The sequence below is a fragment of the Rhinolophus sinicus genome, linkage group LG02 (assembly GCF_036562045.2).
Source record: "Rhinolophus sinicus isolate RSC01 linkage group LG02, ASM3656204v1, whole genome shotgun sequence".
In the NCBI taxonomy this organism is placed as follows: Eukaryota; Metazoa; Chordata; class Mammalia; order Chiroptera; family Rhinolophidae; genus Rhinolophus; species Rhinolophus sinicus.
The window spans coordinates 85,077,376-85,089,907 of record NC_133752.1 but is presented as its reverse complement, the minus strand read 5'-3'; the positions used below and the strand labels follow the sequence as shown (position 1 = coordinate 85,089,907).

Genomic DNA, 12,532 nt, shown 5'->3' with positions numbered 1-12,532 from the left:
TCCACATATTGCCCAGTGCTCCTCTCCTCTTCCTAATGGCAATGCATTTGAAAACCACATGTTCAAAAGGGGCCGCTGGAAGTTACCTCCTAATCATTTGCTTTTCTCCTTCTATTGCCCTAATCGCTTTTAATAGCATTTCCTCTTGCTCCTCTATTTGAAAACCTTTTGACTACACCCCGTTTTTTCTCCTCTCACCAACTCACATTCTGCCAGGTGGGGGCAGTATTGAGGACCTACCACGTACCTCTGGGTCGCTGTCCTCCTGAGTCCTGCTTGCTAACCAGCTGGTATCCCCCCTTCACCAGGCACTTCCAGCCTCCTTGTTTTCATGTCTCCTCAGCTCTAAACCAATAGTTAATTTTCAACAGTTACATTGAGGGCCAGTGGTTTTATTAATAAAAGCAGACAAAAAAACCCCTATCGTTTCATTTTTAAGGTTGGGGGCTGGGAAGAGGCAGAAGGAGTAAGAATGAGTAAGTCATTGGCAGGACAAAGCACCCATATATTGAGTTTCTAACAGTCACTTTGTTCTTGGCTGAGGACAACATTCAGATTGTCTCTGATTAGAAAGACACATTCCACAGGAGAACTTGAACCACATTTCAGACTTCTTTTGATTAACAAAGCTCACAAGGATGAAAACTGGCTAGTCTCTGAAAAAAATAACAACTCACAATGCTTTTTTCCCCCTGAATAGTTCATAGTAACTGCCTTTCATGTGTGTCTTTGATTTTTCTTTACTGAAGTTTAAACAGATATCCTGCATCTTATGCTGAAAAACATGTAGGTGTTTACCGTATTTTGCTGTGTACAATGTGTACTTTTTTGCCCAAATTTGTGAGGAAAGAAGAAGGATGTGCAATATACATGGGTAGTACTAATTCCATATCTATATACATGTTTTTAATTCTTTTATTTATGCTTATCAGTTAAAAGTTTAACTCTAGAAATCAATAACAGTATCTGTATGCAAAATAATACTCTGGAATACAACAATCGGTTTTGTTGAACTTACAACGAACTTGCAATGACGACGAGTTCTTGGACTCCTATGATGCACACATATCGTAAATTTGTTACTGGTACATAAAATTCCTTGTACTTTATATCTGTGCTTGTGTTTTATATTTATTTGTTATATAAAATTTCTTGTACCATAATATGTTAAAAAATAAATGCTAAAATTCATTTATAATACAAAAAACAAGTATCTAAATATAAACAAATAAAAATTTGAATAAATTAAAATGAAAGATTTTTGTTCCCCTGAAAGTTTAGGCCAAAAATATGGGTGTGCATTATACACGCAAGCACATTATACACGTCAAAATACAGTATATCTAATTTAGCAGGGTGCATTTGTCATTTAAGGAAATAGTCTCTTCCAAAAAGTATATATATATATATATATATATATATATATATATATATATATATATATATATATATATCTCAGAAACAATTATTTTTGCTGACTAATTTTAAGTAAATAAAGGTTTTACATTCCCCAAGAAATTGCTTTTCCTACTCCAAAGGCATTCTTTATTTTTTAAAATTATCCCCAATTAGTAATCCATTCTTAAACAGGTTCAATGTTTTCTCCTTTCTAACTACATGGCATTTCAAAAAGTAAAAATAAAAACTAGTTACCACTATTAAATGTTTGCTCCTTGCTAAACACTAAACCATGTGCTTTGCAGGCATCACGTTATACCTTGTCACTATTATTTCCATTTCAAAGGTAAAGCAACTGAGGCAGGTAAGTTGCCTGAGACTTCACAGCTAGAACCTGCTGAGCCAGGCTCTGAGCAGAGGTCTCCTAGGACCCCACAGCCAGAGCTCTTAGCTACTTTGCTTCTGCAGGAATAGAAAAATAGAAAAGTAGCTTTTAAAATGGATTTCACTTTTGTTTTCAGATATTGAAATAGCTCTAGAAACAACTAGAGCAATCCCTTTTTAGATTACTTTTTAACTAATGGTCTAATAGCAATTCCAGAAGAGAGAAAATGTTCAGTTTCTTTTCAAAGAGTATCTTTTCTCTAACATTCTTTTTGATGCTACAATTATTAGTAATAATGATGTCCAAACTGGTCACATGTCTTCAGAATGAACGAATGCAGTCTGCATTGCATGAAAAAACTTGTGAATGTTTAGTTGAGCGCTTGAAGAGAGGTGATTGTTGTATCTTGAGCTCAATAAAAAAAATAATCACACATGCTCTTACATTTTCAGGAGATGATGAAACTAACATTTGGTCAATAGGTGTATGTGTGCCTGAAAACTACCCTCACAGTCCATAGACTAGGCCTGTACATGCAGAAAACTTACCCCGTTCACAGACCCAGCCTCAGTGTGCCCTCATCCGTACCGGTGGTAGATATTAAGGAATTTTTCTGTGGCTTTGGGGTATTCATTTAGTCAGAAGGCATCCGTTCTCTGCCAAGGCAGCATCTGACCCCTCTCAGCTTTACAGAGGGTCGAGTTAGTTTTGTACCACACCGGTATACGAATATACATTTGGAAACGCGACTAAAAATCACCTTGCAAGCCGCGGGTTTCTGACATTAACCACGGAAAATGCTTTTTCACAAGTTGTTCTCTCTTTGGCTTGATTTCAAATCCCTGGTAATCCATGATCTGCGCATGCGTCCTTCCCGTTGAGCAGTTACTGCACATTACAACTTAAATCCTTTTTCTTTCTTAAAGAGTTAAAGTTAGAGAAAAATTGGTGAAAGAGGAGAGTGCTCGCAGCAGCCCTGAACTTGCCTCAGAGTCCTTAACTCAGAGGAGACATCAGCCAATGCCGGTGCATTACCTGTCCTTTCAGTCAGAAAACTCGGCCTTTGACAGGGTCACGAGCAAGGCAGCCGGCCCTGCACGACAGCCGATCCGTGGCTATGTCCAACCAGCAGATCCCGTTCACACTGCCATGCTGGTGACCTCAGAAACCCCAGAAAGTGTGTCTGAGTACAGCTGGGTGGGATCAGCCCCCCAGAACGTCATAAAACCTCCCGACTTGAAGGTTCTTGAAGGTGAGAAAAGGGATACCCCCATTCTCCACATTTGTGAATCAAAAGCAGAGGAAGATGGGCCCTTCACGGAAGCTCTGGAGAAAAGCAGGAAATCAGTCTTGGCGGTCGAGGATGGCAGGCTTGCGAGAAGCCAGGAAGACCCCTCTGGAAATGAGGACTTTGGTAAGCCCACTATTAGCACAGTCACCTTAGAACATCAAAAGGAACCGGAAAGTTCGTCACACCCACCTCAAGCTCAGCACCAGTTGGCTGAAAGAACGGGCAGAAGCGAAATGGTTTTGTATGTTCAGAGTGAGCCTGTGTCCCAAGATGCCAGAGTAACAGGACACAAAAAAGAAGCACCCAGGAGGAAGCACAAGGTCCTCACCCGCTCCCTGTCTGACTACACGGGCCCCGCTCAACTCCAGGCCCTGAAGTGTAAGGCCCCAGCTGCAAAGGGAGAGCCAGAGCTATGGAGGTCCAAAGCCGAGGGGCCCCAGGCAGAAGTGAGCATGCTGGACACAAAGGTCTCTGTTGCCCAGCTCCGAAATGCATTTCTGGAATCTGCCAGTGCCATACAGAAACCCGAACTGTAGGTGATGTTTCAAACGTCCTCCCAATGTGTCACTTGCACGTCCTTGGCAGAATTATTCACCTCTCAACTTGTGTTGTGTCCTGCATTGAGTCATTTTTAAGCTTAGCTCACAAGTGTGCAGGGCAGACCGTACAGGAAATGGCTCCAAAACTAGCATTCTGCTTCCGCTTACTAATGGGGAGCTAGAGGATTGGGTTTCTGGAATGCTCCACCTCCTTTACATGCATGGGGATTTGGTGGCGTCTGTGCCTTGACTCACTAAGATGCATAAACCTTTGCTTTATTCTCTCTCTCTGTCTCCCCATTTCCCCGCTGTATCCTCTCTCCTGATGACTCTAAAAGCCAACCGCGGGTTGAGAGGTCAACCAAAGGAGTTGGCTTGCCTACCAGTGTGGAACGGGAGAGAGGGTCCCGGAAACCAAGACGCTATTTTTCTCCTGGTGAAAGTAGAAAAACTTCTGAAAGATTTAGAACTCAACCTATAACCTCAGCAGAACGAAAGGAATCGGATAGGTAGGCATGTGTATGTGTAGTTCCATAGTCCAGGAACTTAAAAGAACTCATACAGGACTTTCACCACAGCGATGGTCCTGGTGCTGTTTAAATGGGGTGCGGTGATTCCATAATTCTTTCATCTAATCGATAAGGGATATTTATTTGGCTTGTAAAAAAGTATTTTTAAAGAATGTCAACTATACCAATAGTATTCCAAGACACAGTTTTAAATTGCATTTAGACTGTAAGAAGTAAGAAATGTTATTTTTCTTTATTTAATGTTTTTAATTTTCTATGCCCTTTCATTAGAATCCAAATTGAGTATTCACCAGATTTGACAGTGAAAATAACCAAGGGATTTTATATAATCATTTTATAAATGTCTGCCTACTTGTTGTACTTGAGCTTTCTATTGTCACTTGCTTATATGCCTAGAAGTGATACGGTTTGTCTAAAACATTATTATTGGTTGTGTTTAATAAGTCACACTTGATCCTGGTGTGTCTCCACAAGGTGTGCACTTGGCTGGGCTGTGTGCACACACACTCCACAGTGTCTGTTAACTGTACATGTGTATTCACAACTAGAATTGCTGTCTGGATGATATTTTTTAAGACAGTTTAATTGCATTTTTTATTTTTACTTTTCATATATTTTATTTGGCTCTTCTACTCCCACCAGCTAATTTTTTGTTATTATTTGCTAATCTCTTTCCTAGGTCTACTTCAAATTCAGAAATGCCAACCGCTGAGGGCAAGTATCTGTTTTCCTTTTGCTTCTTATCATCTCACCCAGATTAGATTTAAATAATAAGATTTTTACTTTTTGAGAGGATGAGATTATGGTGCATATCAATTTCTTACTTTTCTACAGGTTTTCTTTCTGTGAATATACTAAAACCTAGTTGAGATTTTTCAGAGGATCTTTCCCTTATTTTTGAGAGTGTTAAAGAATTGCAGAGTGAGCAATATTATAGCAACCGATCTGAACCAAAGAAGCAGGTTTTTCTTGTTACTGCTGCTGTTTAACTATAAAGAGACATTCCTTACAAAAAAATCTGTTAAATCTCAATTCATCAAATAGTACAGTAGAAAATTACTGTTCAAACACAGTTTTGGTTGGTTAATTGAATGTAAATTAGCACCTTTTCACTGGGCAGAAGAATGGGCTCCCTACCAGGGGAAAATGTTGCCCCTTGTAATTTTTAGTACATCTATTCTTATGTTCTAAGGATTTCCGGGTCAGCCTTGAGAAACTTTTCAAAACCTTACCTACATTTTTTAATTATGTTTAGTTTTTATTTTGTGGCTTTTCACAGATGAAGAAAAGGTAGATGAACGAGCCAAGCTGAGTGTTGCTGCCAAGCGGCTGCTTTTCAGGGTAAGATGTGCTGAAATGTTTGAATAGGAACTGTCACTGTATCCAGTACTCCTGCCTGCAGCCTGCACCGGGCCCTCGGTGGCCCACCTCACAGGCCCACCTGTGGTTCTCTCCAAGTCCTTGGCTGGTGTGACCACCAGCTGACACAGCACAAGTATTCACTTCTGATAATGATGGGTACCTCTCAGGGTGTTCCCCCGGTGGGACCCGTGGGGAACAGAGTAGAGACATTTTGCTGTCCCAATTTCCTTTCCTCGAATTCATAAGGATTCCACATTGTTTTCGATCTCAGGAAATGGAAAAGTCATTTGATGAGAAAAATGTTCCAAAGCGACGCTCTAGAAACGCGGCTGTGGAGCAAAGGCTGCGGCGTCTGCAAGACAGATCCCACACCCAGCCCGTCACCACCGAGGAGGTGGTCATTGCAGCCACGTGAGTCTCCCTTGTAACCTCTGGAACTTGGTTGTAATGTCTTCTTCTTTTTTTTTTTTTTTTAAAGAGATTTAGAATAGGTAACACATCCCATTACAAGGTTCAGAGAGACTTTGAACCTAGAAAAACATGAAGAGGAATTTTAATTTTTTTTGTCTCTGCATTTTTTAAAAAATCTCTTTTACAATGTGAAATTTACAACGTGAGAGTAGGTGGATTTATGTAATGGACCCCATGTACTTATCACCCAGTTTCAACAATCATCAACTCCTGCTCTATCTGTATCCCCACCCACTTCCCCTTTCCTCCTGTGTTTTTTTCAAGCAAACCCCAGATATCATGTCTCCCACCATGTTTCCCCGAAAATAAGAGCTAGCTGGACAATCAGCTCCAATGCATCTTTTGGAGCAAAAATGAATATAAGGCCCAGTAGTATTATATTATATTATATTATATTATATTATATTATATTATATTATATTATATTATATTATATAATACTGGGTCTAGTATAGTATAATATAATATAATATAATATAATATAATATAATATAATATAATATAATATAATATAATACCAGGTCTTATATTAATTTTTGCTCCAAAAAACGCATTAGAGCTGATTGTCCAGCTAGGTCTTATTTTTGGTGAAACATGGCATTAACGTTTTCTCCCATTAACATATCTCTAAAAGTGAAGGTTTCTTTTTACTTGTTTTTAAATAATCAAAAAAATTAAAAATTAATTGGAAGCCCAATAACTTTCCAAATTATGGGAAGTAGCTTTTGAGCAGTATGTTCTAATATGTTCAGAATGGATTTCCCAAAGATTTCACTCATTCAGGGATAATTGCTTCCATCAAGTGAAAACTTTTATTAGTTTTTTTAAAAATTATTTTTGGGTTTCCTCTGGACACACACACACACACACACACACACACACACACACCCTTCCTGAAAAATGGAAGTGCATCTCACTCAGGGTGTTAGCATCCCAAGAGGCCTCTGTGTCACAGCCCACACCTGTGAACGTGCTGTTTGATCAGCTAGCTGCCTTCAATTCCTTCCTCATCTATTCCTAACTTTTCTGTGTATTTATGGAAAAGTACGCCTTGTACCCATTAGGAACTCTTAGTAAAGCAGTTTTCTTTTTTCTTTTTTTTTTAAATTTTTAAAAATTATTTGAATGGTTGTTGTAGAACTTGAAGCAACTACCCATGGGAGCAAAACAATAAATATAAGGAAAAATTATCACCTTGTGAGGCTTGCTGAATCTCCTTTGATGTGCCTATAGCTTATACGAGGACACTGATTCTTTTAAAAAATAGATCGAGAACAGCATTCCAAACCACGAGCATAATCTACTGATTTGCTGGTGGTTGATATTAGCTTTCTTTTATTTTTTTTTTAAAACCAGGACTTTTCTTCTAAAGATGAGATCAATCCTTTCCAAGCTCTAAAAACCTATTCTTATTCCATTTACTTTGAGTAACCTTTGTCTTATCTTTGCTAAGTGTGTCATTGCTTTTCGAGTTCTTTGGTACTTTTCCAAAGTAATGAGCACATAATTTTGTCAAAATATTTGATTTCACGTTTCCGAATTGAAAACTATGCTTTCCTTAATGCTTCTTTTCTTTTCTCTCCTTATGAATATTCCTTCCTTGGCAATTGCTTTAAAGTGAACCTCTCCCTGCTTCGTGCTCTGTGGCCACCCACTCTGTAATGGCAAGACTTCCTAGTCCCACTGTAGCAAAGAGCGCTGTGCAACCTGCCAGGTACTGGACAGCGATAGCAGCATGCGGCCTCCAGGGCAGAGGTGCCAGACGGCAGATGCACCTTAAAATCTGGAATGCCTTTCACTTGTTTGACAAACAAGTCAGTGCCATGAGTTGTTCCAGGAATGTGTGGCATTTTGTTTTGTCATAGTGAAAGACACTGATAACTTCATGTAGGCCTGCATGAGAAAACATTTCATCTACTACCTGCTTTCACGATGTGTTGGAACTAGGATCCCACTAACTCACTTATCCGTTTGTTTTGTTTCTGTTTTTCATAATCATAGCCATCCCTCAGAAATGTCATTCGTCAATCTAAAATACTAGCACTTCATACAGATTAATAGAAAAATGGGAGTTAATGTTGAAATCCCGATAGTACCCAGTTTTTTGTTTGTTTGTTTTTTGTTAAACACATATTTGTGTTAAAACAATCCAACCTGTTTCTAATGTGTAGACAAAGCTGCTATATTTAAGGACTGGGATGTTAAGAATTGATAATGTCTGAACTTAGATGTTTTATTATCTTTTAAAATTGTGTCCTTCAAGCACGTGAATCGTCCCTTTATTTTACTGTTATGGGCCCAAACACAAAGGCTAAAAATAAGACGAAAAGAAGTAAAATGATAGTGTAGAAATAAAGCTGGCACAGCGTGAAAGCTGGGATCTCTCTGGGGAAGGAGGTTGAGGTTCCCCTCCCAGTTCTCCACTTGACTTCAGGAAAGATACCGAGACTCCAACTCAGGGTGCTTTTATTGCCATCCTCATCACACCCTGCAACACTGACACTGCTCTGTTGTCTGGGACAACTTGTGAAGTGGTGATTAATTAGAGTCCAGGCAAAATATACTGTTCACTGCATTTGAGAATTGCATTTGCCAGTGACGGAGGGGTGTTGTCTTAAACCTTTGAGGATTCACTGTGGCCATGTCACTGGAAGCCTCCTGCTCTGCCTGGGAGCCGGGGAGACTTATCACTGCCTGAAATTTCCTTCACTTTTCAAGTTACTGGGAATTACAGATTTAAGTACCTTTAAGAAAACTGCTAGAAACCAATGAGAGAAAGTGCTAGAATGAAGGAGTGAAAGAATCTTTAAAAATAAACCATTTGTGTTTAGCAAGTGTAAATCAAAAGTCTGTTGTGGATAATGTTGTCAACAGAATGATTTTCTTATTTCCCAACTATTTAAAATGAAAAGAGCACCTTTTGAACCACATTGGTAATGCCTAAATGTGCCGTAGGAAATACCTTAAGACTCCCTTTAGCCTTATGTATTATTGATACTAACAATACAATTTCTCTCTCTCTAAAATAAGGTATGTCCAACCCGACTTCAGTTCCTTAAACAGGAAATGCAATTTTTAGAGCTAATTCGGAGCTAAAAGTCTGCTCTTTGTGAAACTGATAAAGCTAGTGTCGCCAGCCTACTCTGCTGTACATTGTCATGTTTAAAAGCTAAACGAGTGCCTGCACCTGTCTTAAATGTATGTAGGCAAAAATAAGTCCTTTTCAAAACTGACACTTGGAAGAAAGTTAACATATAAAATTAGCAGTGAGTTTCTTTCTGTTTTTATCTGTGTTACCGACTTTTTCTCCCATTCAGGTTACAGGCATCTGCTCACCAAAAGGCTTTAGCCAGAGACCAGGCAAATGAGGGCAAAGATTCTGCTGAACAAGGTGAACCTGATTCCTCCACTCTAAGCTTAGCCGAGAAGTTGGCCTTGTTTAACAAATTGTCCCAGCCAGTCTCAAAAGCTATTTCTACCCGAAACAGAATAGACATGAGACAGAGGAGAATGAATGCTCGCTATCAGACTCAGCCCGTCACGCTTGGAGAGGTGGAGCAGGTGGGTACGCTGTGATCGAATTCCAGTTTCAGGTACATTCTTAAACTATAGGAGCACACTGTTATCTCAGGTTGATGATGTAATTAAGGTGATCTACCTGTAAACCGTGTTACCTGTGGATAATTTGGTAATAATTTCATTCCTAAGAAAGTCACCATGCCAAGTATGTGGTTTATTTTTTTCTGGCTTTCATAATTTGCTTGCTGCAATCGTCAGGAGTGAGTTCATTCTGGAGAGAAAAATGGGAAGGATGATCTTTTCACCCAAATGATTTTGATTAACGAGATACAGTGTATTACTATGTCTAGGATTGGTTTCCCACTAAGATAAGCAGTAAAACTGCTCCAAATGTACTATTGCAGTCTAGGTCAATTCATACACTGGGATTTATATAGACAATGTTTTTCAATCAGCTGTTTCCTTTGTCACTGTGTCCTCCCAGGTGCAAAGTGGAAAGCTCATTCCTTTCTCACCTACTGTTAACACATCTGTGTCCACCATGGCATCTACAATCACTCCGATGTACGCAGGGGATCTTCGGACAAAGCCATCTGTGGATGACAACACAAGTGCCACTGACTATAAGTTCCCTTCTTCAGTAGAAAATTCGGACTCTCCAGTGAGAAGCATTCTGAAGTCCCAAGCCTGGCAGCCTTCAGTAGAGAGCAGTGGGAGCAAAGGCACGTTGAGAGAATTGGGAGAGACAGAAAGCAAGAGAGTTTCGACAGGTAGAGAGGGTGGTGTGAAAAAGTATGGGTCCTTTGAGGAAGCAGAGCCATCCTACCCCATCCTTAACCGAGTGCAGGAAGGAGACAGCCATAAAGAACCCAGATATGCTGTTCCGCGGAAGGGCGGCCTGGAGCTAGCTAACCCTCCCATCGCCCCTCTTGGTGATGAGCTGAAGGAATTTTCCACTGCTGAAAACGCTGCAGCAGGAAACCCCGACATGAAGGACAGGCAGCCCTTTGAAGAGAAGGAGGACATGGAGTATGTCACGAAGAGGAAGTTTTCACTGAGAGGTAAGTTGCCACTGCTCCTCAAGTTTTAGCAACCAGCTGGGTTTTCAGTTTTTTGATCGTTTGCACGTGTGTGCGATTTCTTTTTAACTCCATTATGAAAGCAGTTTATAACTAGTGTTGATGAAAAGTTTGGGGTGAGTTATACTCTCCCCCAGACTTCTCTTCCCCTTGAATCTGATGGTGTTCAGTGGATTATCAAGTTTTCAGCAATAAAACTACTTGAAGTTCTTTCACACATCTTGATAAGGGTGTTGGATGACTTCGGTCACATTAACTCCTAACAGCCTTGGGAACTGCTAGCTCTGTTAGCCCCTTTTATAAGGTGATAACCCAAACATCCAGGGCCAAGTAAGCACAGGGAAGCAGGGCTTGCACCCAGGCCTGTGGATTTCCAGGCTCTCCTACATTCCTCTTGTGCAGACTAGCAAGCTATCCTGCATGGGACTTTCCTTCTCTTCCTACATTTACATAAAATGATAGTGTGTAAGTTATAATAGTGGTTTGGCTTGCGAATGTGGCACATTTGAAATGTGAAAGTATTGTTTTGGAGGAGTAGAAACATTCTGTAGTATGTACTTAAAGCTTACTTCCTGTGTCTTGCACACAGGAAAAGACCAATTGTCACAAAACGATTTGCTGTGCTGAGTGACCCACTGGGAAGTTTGGTTTTCTCACAGAATATAGCGTGCCACAGATTTGCATAAATCCCAGTGGATTGGGTAACCGGCCGCGTGCCCACGAATTGAACTCCGAGTGTGGGACTGTTAGGGGGTGAGTAGCTGGAAGAATGTTTGCCTGGAGAAGTAAGTGCTGACGTCGCTCCTTTCCTTCCCAGCGGCAGAGTTCGGGGAGCCCACTTCTGATCAGACCGGCACAGCTGCTGGGAAAACTGTTGCTCAGACTGCAACCCCAGTGTCCTGGAAGCAGCAAGAGCCTTCAGAACAATCACAGGAGAAGTACCATAAGAACCCATGTGCAATGTTTGCTGCTGGAGAGATTAAAGCGCCAGCGGTGGAGGGCGTCCTTGATTCACCCAGCAAAACCATGTCAATTAAAGAAAGGTAATCAGATTTAACGATCACAAAGGAATTCTCTTAGGAAGGAACTTACAGCTTGCTTTTAGAAAAAGCGCTGAGTAATGGGCAAAGGGGTGAAATAGCAAGTTCAGCTGCATAAGGGATGTGCTGTTATCCTAGAATTCTTTGGGGAAGGGAAAGGATTTGAATTAACTGCATTGACCCCAGTGCCTGGCGTGGTAATGCTGAAAAGTGTAAATTCCAGACACAGACATTGGCTTGCTTTATTTGTTTTATTTTTTTGTACTGAAATCTTTGTCTAGTGATTGGGAGCAGAGACCTTGGCTCCTTCTCTTTTAGACAACACATGGCTTCAAGTTGAATGCCCCCACTGCTTGTGACTATCCATGTAAAGTCTATGTAGAGGGAATGGAGATAAATTCATGTTTAGGATATAAATCCTTGGGATTGGAATCTAAGTCTTGTTTATTTTACAGAAAGTAAAATGAATGACTTTTCTGAACTACATTTAGACATTTTATGTCAGATGATAGCGATGAAAGATTACGTTTGAGTACACTGTGACATCATTTCATTGGAAAGAATGATGGAGGATTGAGAGGATACATTAAAATGGGAAAGATACAAAGAATGGGAGCTAAATATTTCAAGTTGTATTTTCCTTGTTAACCTTTAGCCACTGTTGAATTAAGCAGCAAAATATGTAATAGTGACAGGAACACCGCGGGAAGAAAGGTCTCATGGATTTCCCGGTGTGATGAGCAGAACTACTTCCATCGGTCCCTACGGTTCTGCCAACCTGAACTCTTCCTGAGCACCTCCCACCACTGAGAAATCTGCTTGCTCTGTCAGACTCTGGCCACTCTTATTCTTCTAGTTAGATTTCAGTCTACCTAAGATGATATATCAAACCACGATGAGAATTCTTCATCCTGTTTT

General features: G+C 40.3%; 1 protein-coding gene across 18 annotated transcripts in view; it reads left to right on the top strand.

Moving 5' to 3' along the window:
* SVIL (supervillin) overlaps positions 1-12,532 on the top strand; it is a 221,944-nt gene that overhangs the window by 156,658 nt on the left and 52,754 nt on the right. For 10 of the 18 annotated variants that reach the window (XM_074324735.1, XM_074324729.1, XM_074324733.1 and 7 more), the window contains 9 exons: positions 2,710-3,606; positions 3,952-4,122; positions 4,823-4,857; positions 5,423-5,484; positions 5,777-5,916; positions 7,595-7,690; positions 9,294-9,537; positions 9,980-10,556; positions 11,392-11,617. In XM_074324735.1, the coding sequence (XP_074180836.1) occupies positions 2,710-3,606; positions 3,952-4,122; positions 4,823-4,857; positions 5,423-5,484; positions 5,777-5,916; positions 7,595-7,690; positions 9,294-9,537; positions 9,980-10,556; positions 11,392-11,617 (2,448 nt within the window). The remainder of the gene's footprint in view (positions 1-2,709; positions 3,607-3,951; positions 4,123-4,822; positions 4,858-5,422; positions 5,485-5,776; positions 5,917-7,594; positions 7,691-9,293; positions 9,538-9,979; positions 10,557-11,391; positions 11,618-12,532) is intronic. The other 8 variants (XM_074324738.1, XM_074324737.1, XM_074324740.1 and 5 more) reach the window with 6 other exon arrangements.